This window comes from Gymnoscopelus microlampas (assembly GCF_963454915.1).
Source record: "Gymnoscopelus microlampas genome assembly, chromosome: 15".
Taxonomy (NCBI): Eukaryota; Metazoa; Chordata; class Actinopteri; order Myctophiformes; family Myctophidae; genus Gymnoscopelus; species Gymnoscopelus microlampas.
Window position 1 is genome coordinate 22,825,552 of NC_139952.1, and position 14,198 is coordinate 22,839,749.

Consider the following 14,198-nt stretch of genomic DNA (forward strand, 5'->3'; position numbering starts at 1 on the left):
AACTGATGGAAAAAGTCAAAGTACTCTACTACTGCATATATATAACACACAGACACACGCACACGCACACAAAATAATGGTCTGGAGGACTGGGTATTCGCATTTCACTCTAATAGAATTGGCCTCATGCTGCCAGATAATGTGAGGATTTGGAATATTAAATATGGTTCTGGTCAAAATCACACTTTTGGGAAACGATCTTCAAGAGACTCTTATTTTTCATACATTCACAGTGCATGTTGCCTTCAAGAAACACTGACATTGAGAGAATGTGCCAGAAAATAATCATAGCATAACAAAATTTGTCTCAATGTTCTGAGGGGGAAAAACAAACATTGAGCCATGTTGACCTAGAAGTCCTATTCTGGGAAGTGTCTGGAAAAACATCTCTTTTGCAGCAGAACACAGTTGAGATATAGTTAAAATTGAGGTCCCCTTTAGGAGGTATCCTAAAAACCCACCAACACCTACAGCATTTGTCAGCTATGAGTCTCACTGAGCCTCAAGCCAGGATGTGAGTTAGACAGTGAGGCTGAGAAGGGGTGGATGGTTTGAAGGCCGGTCAGAATATCCAGGGTTGGATTTGCTGGGGATGACGGCATGCTTCTGCTTTTGGTCATTAATTTAGATCACCGGTGGAGCTATGTCTTATCCTTGCTTCTGGTCAGATAAAACAGTCTATATTTCCCAAAATGTGTGTTGGGCCTGATGATGCCTGATGTTTTATATAAACTGCCCAAAAAGAATCTGAAACTTAATTTCGGCCAACTATTTCTCCCCTTTAATAATACCAATTGGTATTGTGTAGGGGTGTGCCGATACACTAATTTCACGAAACGATACGATACGATATTTGGCTCACAACTTCGATACGATTTCGATACGATACGATACGCACTTTTTTTATTATGAAAATAAATAGGGGAGAAAAAAAGGAAATGCAAACAAATAATTCTGTTTTTGCATTATTCAGACATGCAAACTTGTAGCTTTTCCGCCGTTTTGAATCCAAATAGGGCAATAGTGTGACACCTGAGCCGAAAAAAAACAACATGTTGTCACCCTTTTCACCTCGGGGCTGTTTGCATGCCTGATTATTTTGATTGGTAAAAAAAAAAAACGATACATATCGTCGCGAAAACGTATCGCGATATATCGCGGGACGATATATCGGCACACCCCTAGTATTGTGTTTTATATAATTTTATCGTTGATTAGTCACCTTTACAACAAGGTAGAGCTGGTAAGGATCAGGCATTCGTGGAATGAGCAACACAGCTAAATGTGTGGTTAGTGCCCCCCCCCCCCCCAAAATTGGCCAAAATCCCCCAATATGCTTCTGTTGGTAATCGCTCTCGTTTTGAGCGACCTGCCAGCACACACCTGCTGGCAGGAGTGTGCCAGTCACAGGTGGGTGACTGGCACCTGCATGAGCATGGGTTCTTTGTTGAGTTTGTGTATGCTGCAAGCAGCAACACTGCCCCCATGGAAAGATGCCACGTTTTTCCCTTCAGGATAGTAGGGCAAGTGGAAGCTGGTGTTCCGTTATGCAGAGTGGAAGCATTATCTGGTGTCAGCCCTGGTACCATTTCCAAACTTGGACCAAGTTCTGTGAGACTGGTGAAGTCAAGGAAGACAACAACTCAAAAAGGTTCCTCATCCTTGCTTCACTGAGGAACCATAGGTTTTCTTCCAGAGATTTACAGGCTAGCTTTGCACAATGGTACCAAAGACAGATGTCAAAGTTGCTGGACCCATGCTCAGGTGCTAGTCACACACCTGTGACTGGCACACACCTGCCTGCAAATGGTACCAGGGCTGACATCAAATCCGCGTAATCTGCGTAACGGAACACCAGCTTCACTGCCCTATTGCACAGGCCTCATCCTGAAGGGACAAACATGGCATCTTTCCATGGGGGCAGTGTTTCAGCTTGGAGCATACAAAAACTCAACAAAGGGACATTAACCCTGGCATCCCTATTTTAGGCAAATTTGTCCAAATTTGACAAAATACCGTCTGAAAAAAAGTATACAGGGTTAAGAAAAATTTCACTCTCCGTTTTCTTCCCCCTCAAATCGACCCCTGAGAATATCAGCAACTGATCATGCAAATGTTTTCTTTGTGGTCGGCATTATGTAGTTTCAATTTTACAGCGAAGTGAATAAATGAATAAACGGAGAGTTTTGCAACAACTGCTTTAGAATAAGGACCGTTGCTCACCATGAAGCTGATTGATTTGAGCTGCCCCGCACTGCATGAGAGGAATTTAAAACACCAATAAAAACGAACTCTGTGGCCAGCGAGTGTTAAGACTACATAGTGCTTCCAAGATTACAGGGGCTCACGGTAACAAAAAGCCATCTAATCTTACCACCCACTGGAACCAGTCATTCATCCACTGTGGAGTTAAGTGTTACATGTAAATCCTGAGAGACTGAGATGTAAAAAAAAAGAAAAGAAAGCTGTTCCCCTAACGAGTATAAATTTCAATTCCTGTCACGAGATGAGTGTGTGCAATTCATTACCGTTTGTCCTTCCAAAGATGTCTGCATTTGGCAAATGCATGGTCAAGTAAGAACAAAAACACTGCCTGTAACTAAAGACGAGATGTCTCCATTTCCCTCCCCAGCTCTGTGTTCTGACATTTTAGTTTTTCCAACCCACCTGGGTCACATCATTGTGTGACACCCTGAAATGGTGGGCTCGCTCTCTCCAACTCTGGGCCTACTAAAGGCAGTGGTTCTCAACCTGTGGGTCAGGACTGCCAGGGGGGACTTTTACGACCTTTTTAATACCTAAAAAAGAAAGGAAAGAAAAAAGACCACTACTGCATCAAACGTAATCAACAAAGTATCCTATAAAAAAATGCCAAATTGTCAAATAATATAAGAAAGAGGCACATTTTTTGAAAATATCCGATCTATTTTCAGAATATTTATCTGTGGAACCTAGTCAAACAAAATGTAATGCCTCAACTCCTACAATTCCAAATGCTTATTAGGGTGGGGGGTCCCCAGTTCAAATATGATTATTTTGGGAGGTCGCGGCCTGAAAAGGTTGAGAACCACTGTTCTAAGTCAGCCTTTGACTCACACAACACGATGGACGGTGGTGTGTTATATCTTAATTTCAACACCTAAAATGGATAAATACAATATTTTGCACGGGGAATTAATATTGGAACACATTAAATGTGCAAGAATTTGACTTGGTGACAATGGTTTCAGTTACAAAATTGTATCAATTCATGGGTTTGAAGAAGTACAGCAAAAATAATAATTGTCCATCTACAGGTGTTCTGTGATATGAAAACCAAAGGCGGGGGCTGGACAGTGCTGCAGCATCGCAGAAATGGCTCGGTGGACTTCCATCGGGGCTGGAGGGACTACAAGATGGTACGTTGAGCTGAACGCATCGCTAGTAAACACCACGGCCTCAGGAGATTGGGATGTGTGTGTACATGCTGCAAGTCAGTGCTTCTCAAAGTGGCAGGACCGGGCAGGAACACCCAGGGGTCCTTGAGTGGGTTCCAGGGGGTCCCTCCCCAGCCAAATTTGTTGATATAGCATCAAAAACAGTTTAACCACTTAAATCTACACAGCCTATTTAAAAATAGATCTGCTATTTTCAAAAAATCTTGACATTTCTTTATGACAAATGTGGAATATTTTTTAAACAACAAAAATCTTGTTTGGGGGTTATGATATTTCCAGATGGGGGGCCGTGGCCAAATACATATTAATTTGGGGGTCCTTGACCTGAGCAAGATATTTCCAGATGGGGGGGCCGTGGCCAAATACATATTAATTTGGGGGTCCTTGACCTGAACAAGATATTTCCAGATGGGGGGCCGTGGCCAAATACATATAAATTTGGGGGTCCTTGACCTGAACAAGATATTTCCAGATGGGGGGGCCGTGGCCAAATACATATAAATTTGGGGGTCCTTGACCTGAACACGGTTGAGAGCCACTGCTGTAAGTGACTCTGGGCAGGAGGTTTCAATCTGGAGCCACGGGTGGTTTGGCGCGGAGAGGCGTGGGATAGTGGCCAGCCCCTGATCCCAGGTGACCTGCGGCTGTTTAATTTGGACCGCCCGTTTGTTCTCCGCTACCCCCCGTGTTATTGCACCTGCTCCCTCTCGATTGTTCTACTCCCACACACCAGCACACACATACTGCATGTCCATAAACACACACACACACACACACACACACACACACACACACACACACACACACACACACACACACACACACACACACACACACACACACACACACACACACACACACACACACACAGAGCATGTCCATAAACACACACACACAAGCACACACGTACTGCATGTCCATAAACACACACACACACACACACACACCAAACATTTCAATCACTCACGTAACACTCCTTTTTAATCCGTCATTAAAGTTCTGTTCAGGAAAATGGGTCGATGTGGTTAAGAAACAGTTCCATGGACTAGCCGTGGGCAACAAGCACGGCCTGGACATAATACAGCTGGCCACAGGAGACCAGAAATTGGTGCCAATGTTGTGCAAATATGTTTTCACACCTTCCTGTTGTTCTGGATTTTATAGATGGATTATAGATAAGGCTTTTTTAAAATAACATCACAGTTTGTCCTCATTATAATCGTAATCCCTGTTTAGAAACAAACACATTGCCACATGCTGGGCTGGGTCATTAACTGCTTTGACCCTGGCGTCCGTATTTTTGTTAAAAAAAAAATGTTCACACAGTTTTCACAGTTTTTTTTCCACAATTTGTCAAGATTAGTCAAATATTTTCAACATTTCAAACTATTTCACAATTCTTCGAAAATAGCAGGTCTAAATGCTCACAATGTGTCGCGATGCGACACGTGAGCTTGTAGATATGTATAAGTATGAAATAGTGCTTAATTGTTTAAATAGTGCAAGTGGACAGTGACTGTTAAAATAAAGTGTGACAGTGAGAGAGAGAGTGAGGGAGAGACCAAAAGAAAAAGAGTGCTTTTTTTCCTCAAAACTCTCTCAAGAACAATATTGTCACAAGAGAATGATAAATATTTGGCCCCTGCTGGAGCGTGGGAGTGTGGGGGCCCCTGTAGATGGCAGATAATGTGTGTACTGATGTGCTTCACTGACCCCGACCACACTTTATATTCTCCTAATCTTTGTTCATTGTTTATCATGTGTTCCACCCACTGGTGTCCCAGTGATGAATGCTGCAAAAAATAGCCATGTTTTCATATATTTGCTTTCACTTTAAGAGCAATAACAAACATGGTCCCTGTACATTGCTGGGTGGAGAAAAAAAGGGTCAGAGAGAATCTACCCATCTGTTAAGACTTTGGACAAAACGGCATCAACAGTATCCTGTGACTGTGCTCAATTATTCACATATTTGATTAAGAGTAATCAGCCAGTATAAGGCCAAAGGTTTATTGATATTGTTTGGGAGAACCCAGATGCAATAAGGTCCTTAATTGGCCTAAATACAAGAATAACGCAGTTCGAGTGCAACTTCCGATTTATGAGGATGCATTGGTGTCGAAACATGTTATTCTTTATTATTTAGATACAATATGCATTCATGTGCTCCAGAACTTTGTGTGCTGCTTGCACTGAATTATCCTACATCTGAGAACGACCAGATTGTTCTTCCTCGCTGGCTGGTATGGCGGTGACCTTCAACGTTGTTTAATTATTGATATGACTAGCAGCCAACATTTCCATCCCTTCTTATCATATTCATCTGCTTTCATCTCGCATGTCCCCTTGTGCCCGGGATGTGTCATTTTGTTCTTGATAGGACGTTTTGGACGCGACAGAAAAGTAACTTAGTTTGTGCCTCCTCCATCTCCTTGAATAGAAATCAAATCTAATTTGATTGTCATTCTCCCCTCGGGCGCATTATTCATTCCTACTATGATCTCTGTCTGTCAAAGTAATCACACCCTGTGCACACTCTATCCACTTTCATTCTAACATTGAAGTTACCTTTGTGAGATCATTTTTAATATTACTCCGCCGTCCACCCGTTAATATAATTTAACCTTCCCTTTGGACTAAAAAATTATCATATATCCCTTTGACATTAATCTTTTCTTACGCATTTTATTATGTTTAACTTTCCCACAAAGCGTATTTTAAAAAGGGGGAAACCATTGAATTACAGCTTTGAAATACAGTACCGTAGTATTATTAGCATGTCCTTGGACAGATCAGTCTGTGCTTATATCTTGCCTAGTCTACAATGAGTGAAAATTCATTCTTGTCCTGTTATATGCAGCCGTAGATCATGTAAAAAAAGAGTTTGAGCACATAGTGTTCTGATTTTTCTGAAGTTTATTTCTTCAGGCGGTACATTGGTAGGACATCAAACATTAGGATCTTGATTGCCTTTGCACTGACTTTAAAAAACAGAGTGCCCAGCATGTGACAACGTATTTTGAGAACGATTACTTCCAAATGAGCTTGGCAGATCTCTGCTAAAACGCTTACCCCTTTTCTACTTTATTCCCCTTTGTTTCTATACTCTGTTTACCTATTTAAGGGCTTTGGAGACCCCTCTGGAGAGCACTGGCTGGGAAATGATATTATCCACAAGCTGACCAGCTCCCAGGACTACAGCCTGCATGTTCAGCTCAAAGATGGAGAAGGCAATGAAGCCTACTCACACTACGACCACTTCTCCATAGACGGAGAGGACAAGAACTACAGGTAACATTAAAGTGTGCATTAATGCTTCCATTTAACCCATTAAGCCCGGGAACGTATCTGTGTCAATTTAGGTTTCTTTGGCTATTCAAAAATATCAGATATATAAGCTCATAGCACGGCACTCAGATCTGATATTTATTTTCTTAAGAAATCGTGAAAATGTGTGCAAATCTTTTAATGTATACATTTTTAACTAAAATCTTTGCTTCTGGGTGTCCCTGGAAAAAAATATCTTGAGATGGGGGGTCCGTGGACAAATACATTTTGGGTGTTCCTTGAAAAGTTTGAGAACCACTGATATTATAGCAACATAAGTTTTTTTTTTTCAAAAAAACTGTAGAATTGTAGAACCCCCAGAAGCAAAGATTTGAGTAAATCACTTTAAAAAACATAGAAATCAAAGATTTGCTAACATTTTATGATAAAAAAAAAAAAAGATCTACAAGCTCGTAGCCGCGCTATAAGCTTGTATATCTCCTATTTTTGAATAGCCCAAGTATAAGATAATGGTTAAAGTGGCTAAAATCTAAAATGACAGATGCTTTCCTGGTCTTAATGGGTTAATGTATACTATACAGCTAAAGCAGGTAGGACATAAAAACGTACTGATTGCAGCTTAATATAATATGCACAGTTATGCATTAACTGGTCAACAATAATGTATTCAATAATTCTACATGTTTCAAGTCTCTGGTCTGGATTCTAGCTACGGTATATTAATTTCAGTGAATTACTTTTTGTACTGTGCACTACAAAGCATGCAAAGCTAAGTTACCAAATGTGCCCAAAGCATTTGAAAACCTGCATTCCAAATTAAAGTTAAACCCTTTCACGTGTCAGAATTCTGTCTAGAAACATTTTGAAGAAGCATTCCTTCAGTCAAGACATTTTCACGGAAGTCCTTTGAAAGGCATAATTGCAATGAATGAATCTCCGTTTTCCCTTTGGGCATAAAACTCTAAGTACCATGACAAATTAAAAAGCATTATCTACACTTAAAACCCCTTCTATCCTTTCTTATCAGCGCACACAAAAGTAAAGTACCCGCCAGGCTTATTGTTAAGAATGTCACTCAAAATCATGAGCTCAGCGGAGGGCAGGCTGCCACTTTTTCAATCCGTCACCACGGCTACCTCTGCCCCTGCAAATCCCCAAGGGTAGCCCCGTCCACTGGTGGATAACATGAGCAGTTGGCAGCGCCAGGCCGTGCCAGGAAACTGACAACTCAGGCAAAAACTCTACAGTAACTCTGCGATTGCTAACAAGATTAGGTGTGCAAGCTGAAGCCATGGCCTTCCAAAAATTGTACAAACATACTGCACTGTAGGATGGTTTAAATCAGTGGTTCTCAAAAATGTCTATGTCAAGGACCCCCCAAATTCCCGAATCGATATGTATTTGGCTGCAGACCCCCATGTATAAACACTTCATGCCAGGGACGATAATATGAGAACATTTAAAACAAATCAAAATTATTCTAAATGTAAAGCAAAGAATAGCCTAAGTACAAAATAGGATTAAAGTGGTTAAACTGTTCCTCATATTGCAGGGGACCCCCTGGAACCCCTTCCAGGACCCCTGGTGGTCCCTGGTGGTTAGATTGCTTTTGAATGAGCTGAAATGCTTTTGTTTTCAGCAAGGTTATGATGTTTCATGCAATTACAGTATGAGATGAAACAACATAATATTAATTTGTTCCATGATCCCTGTTAATATATCTGATGGCCTTCATCTTTTTTAATAAGATCCCTGTTATGTAAAACTGCACTTTAGCTTCACAATATTCCTGTGGGCTATGCAGTGTGTGTGGCAGAGCACCTGCATGGGTGTCATCAAGCCCGTAGCCAACAACCACTGTGCTGATGTGTCGTCATAACTATTTGAGTGTGTGCTAGTTTTATTAGCGCGCTGCGAATGCTGGCCTGATCTCTAGGTTCCTTTTGGGGATTCCTGGATGGATGCCTATGGTGTTAAACAACTATCAAGTCACAGTAATAGCGTCTTCAGCTGCTGCCGACGTACTCCCAATGCCGCAACCGGGTGGTCTTTAGACAACGCACTTTCTACATCCATTCATTGTTATCACTGACATGCCAATGTATCCCTTAGCATAGTCTATGATAGCCATTATTAGTAATTGGAGATGGTCTTTTAATAGTGTTATCCAACCACAGGGACTAGGGGTTTGAATGCTCCTCTGCATCCACACGAGAGGGCAGTCTTTGTTGCAGCACCAGCAACTACTGCAGATGGGTCAGGGTCAGCTTGGGTGAGAGTCTCCTTACTGGGAGGTGGAAAGAGGTGGCAAGTGATTCCATGTGTGCCGGAGATGGCATGTGGTTTCAATACCATCCCTGTAGGACCATCCAGTCCCAAGAGCAACCACTAGGGGTCAGCTGTGACGGGAGTACGTGGGGAATTCAGATATTGGCATAATGATCAAATCTGAAGAGGGGAAAAGAATATAAAAAATCTAAATAACTTCCTCTGGGCCAACATTCTACATAACCAAACAGTTAAGACCACTCCTGAGGACAAAGGCTTCCAATAAAGACATCACCATCGCCCCATACTCCCCAATGCATTAGTTGAACTAACCAATGTGATTCCTGTCCTGTCAACCAGACCGCCCTTTGCTGCCCCTTTGCCGTGAGGCCCTGCTCCCTCCAAACTCACTTGGAAGGATTGGTGATCCCTCATACGGTCGTCAGCAGACAAGTGTGCCCCGGGTGATCAAGAGGTCGCATAACTCAGGGCAGAGTCCAATATTAACTAGACCAGTTGACAGGACAGCAGAGGACAGGCGGCAGGGTTGACCTTCTCATCCACTGCACTTAGGACCAACACTGAGCCACACATGCTCCAGGGGTTAGGCAAATAAAAGAAAATGGTTTGGGCCGCTTAACCCTTTAAGACCGAAAACGCGCCTGTGTCATTTTAAGATTTCTTTGGATATTCAAAAAATAAAAAAAATAAAAATATATACAAGCTCATAGCACGGCACCGAGTGCCGCGCTATGAGCTTGTAGATCTGCTATTTTTGAAAAATCGTGAAAATGTGAGCAAATCTTTGATTATATCTTTTTTTAAAGCAAACATAAACTCAAATCTTTGCTTCTGGGGGATTCTACAAATGTCTTCTAAATCCTATTTTTTTAAGAAGAATAAAATATGTTGCTGTAATCAGTGGTTCTCAAACTTTTTCATGTCAAGGACCCCCAAAATTATATGAATTTTGGCCGCGGACCCCCATCTCAAAATATGATGTTCCAGGGACCCCCCAGAAGTTGTAACAGAGTTAAAAATGTTCGCTACGGAAAAAAACAGATATTCAAAGATTTGTACACATTTTCACGATTTTTCCAAAAATAGCAGATCTACAAGCTCATAGTGCGCCACTCTGTGCCGTGCTATGAGCTTGTATATCTGCTATTTTTGAATAGCCAAAGAAATCTTAAAATGACACGTTCTCGGTCTGAAAGGGTTAAGAATGTAACCCAGTTGAACCAGCTGATGCATCTTTAAGATGGATATAATGGCACGGCTGTTTACATTGTGAGTTGACACTTGTTGATACTTGACGATCTGTAGGCTGCAGCAAATCTCGACTTTGAAGTCTGCTTGGTTTTAATTAGGGGAAGACGAGGAATAATTGTGTTTTGTTTTACTGGAGGATAGAGGCCAATGTTTTAACACTTTTTTGGTGGATTTCTCCCCTTTAACCTTGCTAATCCAGCCTTCATGCTGATGGCTTCGGTGGGACAGCCGGCCGCACCAGTAGCCTCACCCATACTGGCACCCAATTCAGCACCAAGGACAGAGACAACGACCGCTGCACCTGCAAGTGTGCTCAGATAGCCTCTGGAGGTACAGTAATAGAGTATGCTGTTTCTTGTCTGAAATCTCTCCCTCAAAACATATTTTTTCCTCAGTCAGCTGCCTTGTAAATGTCTCCTTTAGCCCATTCAATCCGGGAACACATCTGTGTCATTTTTAGATTTCTTTGAGCTATTCAAAAATAGCAGATCTGATGAGCTTGTAGATCTGCTTGTAGATCTGCTAAAGCGACATTTTTTAACTCAAATCTTTACTTCTGGGGATTCTACAAATGTCGTCTAAAACATTTTTATTTTTTTGGGGCGGTGTAGCCGCCCCCTATAAGTGAGTTTTGGACACTGACCAATCCTGCACAGTGATTGGCCAATAGTCTACAACGCATTGTATAACCCCTAACCCTTCCATTGTTAATGCAAATCGATACTTTTGCAAAGTCAGCCAATCACATTACAGCTAGTGTCATCACCACTAACTGTAATGTGATTGGCTGACTTTGTAAATTCAGGACTGTGATTGGCTAGCGAAACACATGACACATGTGCAGCCCTATGAATAGCAGTATGGACTTTAAAAAACGGTTTATCCGTTTTTTAAAGTGAGTCATGTTGTGATGACCACACACCGCCCACTTCACACTGGATGTGATTTTTTTACTTACGTTGCAATCAAACTTTTTCATGTCAAGGACCCCCAAAATGATATGTATTTGGCCGCGGACCCCCAACTCAAAACATTTTGTTCCAGGGACGCCCAGAAGCAAAGATTTGAGTTACAAATGTTTGCTTTAAAAATATTTTGAAAGATTTTAACAAAGTTTAAAGATTTTTCAAAAATAGCAGATCTACAAGCTCATAGCAAGGCACTCTTTGCCGCGCTATATGAGCTTGTACATCTGCTATTTTTGAATAGCCAAAGTATAAAATAATGGTTAAAGTGGTTAAAAATCTAAAATGAGATCATAAGTTTAAGAGGTCATAAGTTTTTTTCTTTTTTTTGTGCCTGACCTCTCTGATTGTGTGTTCACTCCAGGGTGGTGGTTCGAAGCTTGTGGGCCATCCAATTTGAATGGCATGTACTATCCTGCCTCTTCCAACGTGGTTCGCTACAACGGCATTAAGTGGTACTACTGGAAGGGGCCGAGTCTGATGGCTACCGTGGCAACGATGATGGTGCGTCCTGCAAGTTTTTGATAGGCTGGCACATGGCAGAGTGGAGCATGATCTCACCTAATGACTGATGTGTGCAGGAAGCGGATCCCTTGAGAGAAAATGTAAACCAAACTTTGGAAGGTTTCAGCTACCGGATATTTTCTCATGAAGTTGCTTTAATAATGTCCGGGGGCCACATGCATACTCGTCTGAGAAAATGACTGTGGGTTTTCTTGAAAGTTGGTAAAACAGGAGTTTTAATATGAATAATTTTTCAGATGAGATGCTGGGTGAAATTAATGTTGCTATTCATTTTGCTACAGTATGGACAACATTATTCATGAAAAATGAGGTAGTAAACATTCATGCATTTAAGTAACAAAGAAGTCATGTTTACTCATCTATTTGTTTCCCAGTGTGTTTGTTTTCATAGATCTTTTGTTTACAAAGATATTTGTTTTACATAAACTTCTGAGACCTGTATCCTATGTGATTTTGGCCATTTGTAAATGATGAAACTTTACGCATGTGTCTAGATGTTTATATGTTTTGATTATTATCAGTGATTTTTTTTTCTGTAAATACAGTATGTAGAAACATTTAGGCTTTATTTTATGTACACATGTACAGTACATGCACAATGAACTGTAAAATAATCTGTCTGAAGTTTGCAACTGTTACTGACACCATAATATCGTCAATGACAGACGTATTTTTGATGTTATTGATCATTCCGTCTTTTAAAGTTTTGGGAGTAAATCTTCTATAAAACCTCCCGGAATCTTTGCAGCCGCACCTTTAATAAAGTTTAATGAGTATGAGATCAATTTTACAAAAGTGCTTCCAGCATTTTCACAATTGTCTTTTCAACGAGTTTATTTACTCTCCAAAATGCAATATTTGTAATGAACTCACAGGCACACAGAAAAAAAAGGAATAGCTGGGGAAAATCCCGTTTTTTGTTTGTTTGTTTGTTTGTGGTTCGGAAAAGCAATAAAACCATTGGGGTGTTTGGATACTTCTGCAAGTAGCAAGTGTACTCTCTGCATGCGGGTTCTATACACAACAAGGTAAAACAAAGGCAAGAACCTGTCAGATGGAAGCTGCGTCTAGTACCATCAGTTTGATGAATCATCCCATAACAGTGTTCCCTATGGTACTCATTAGAGCACGGAAGCCCCCATGCGCTGGAAAAACCACAAAGTAAAATCCTTGGCGTTAATTTAACTCTGAGAGTGTGCATGTGGCCCAAAAGGGTCCATTTGATTCCTCTTGTAAATTACCTAAGCATTTTACTGTGCAGCAGCCACTGAAAATTTAGATAAAATGCAAATAGCTGGCTAAAGCTTTAGTGTCTGCAAATTATTATGGTGACTCATTCCAGATTTGACAAAATGCTTCCACTCGTTAGGGCTGTCTCATGCGATGCTCAAGGATGACGCACATCAACATAAACTGTGTTGGAAACCGGTGTTAGATGATTTCATGCTGATCAGTCTTGTCTTGTTTTACACAGAGAGAGAGGGGTGGGGGGGGGAATTAAACAAATACACTGCTCTCTATTGGGTTAAACCATAAAACTTTTACACTCAAATAACAACAGACACATTTCTGTCATTTCTGTAAACAAATGGCTTTTTATGTATACGGTTTCATTGGAACTGCAAAAGCACTAACCGGTCTCCCCTCCCTCCCTCTATATGGGCGTGATTTACTACTCTATTAGGGAATATGCAGGGGCTGCTTGAGACAATAAAACTACTCAGAGAGATAACACCGCTGTTACTTTGCCTGGCCGTATCTCACACCTCCATTAAATGTTCATGTATAAATATACGACGCAATCACAATGGAATTTGTGAGGAAACTGCACCGATCATCACTACCTGATCCGTGGCCAGCAGAGCTATGGATACGTTCGACCATGGAGTCCCAGGGCTAATGAAGATGTTGCTTTTAACCTCATCATGCAGAAAAGCATACACTACGCTACTAAGTAATTATATACATGTACACACACACACACACACACACACACACACACACACACACACACACACACACACACACACACACACACACACACACACACACACACACACACACACACACACACACACACACACACACACACACGCACACACACACACGCAAGCATGTACTGTAGGCATGCCCCCACAAACCCAGACACACGCAAATGCCTGCCTACACACACACACGGTGGTTGTATGGGACGACAGTGCCACTAAACAGGTTTATTACGACCTCCACAGGGCGGGACGGGTGATGGATCACAACGGGTGGGGGGCGGGAGTGGTGGGGGGGTGGGGGGCTTGGGAGTGGCCAGGGGAGTGAATCCATCAAAGTGAGTTTTATAAAGACCACTTTCAGGTGAACAGCGGCAGGTCCACCGGAGTGGTTGTGTTCCGGTCCGCTGGAGCGCAGGGCTGGGGACCGCCTCGCCACTCCGCTCAGCCCCCGCCCC

General features: G+C 41.7%; 1 protein-coding gene across 1 annotated transcript in view; it reads left to right on the forward strand.

Moving 5' to 3' along the window:
- Positions 1–12,087, forward strand: part of angpt2b (angiopoietin 2b) — a 30,499-nt gene extending 18,412 nt beyond the window's left edge. The window contains exons 6-9 of the mRNA XM_084079829.1: positions 3,297–3,398; positions 6,562–6,728; positions 10,465–10,595; positions 11,595–12,087. Coding sequence (XP_083935955.1) covers positions 3,297–3,398; positions 6,562–6,728; positions 10,465–10,595; positions 11,595–11,755 — 561 coding nt within the window. The 3' untranslated portion in view covers positions 11,756–12,087. The remainder of the gene's footprint in view (positions 1–3,296; positions 3,399–6,561; positions 6,729–10,464; positions 10,596–11,594) is intronic.
- Positions 12,088–14,198: the final 2,111 nt, after the last annotated feature.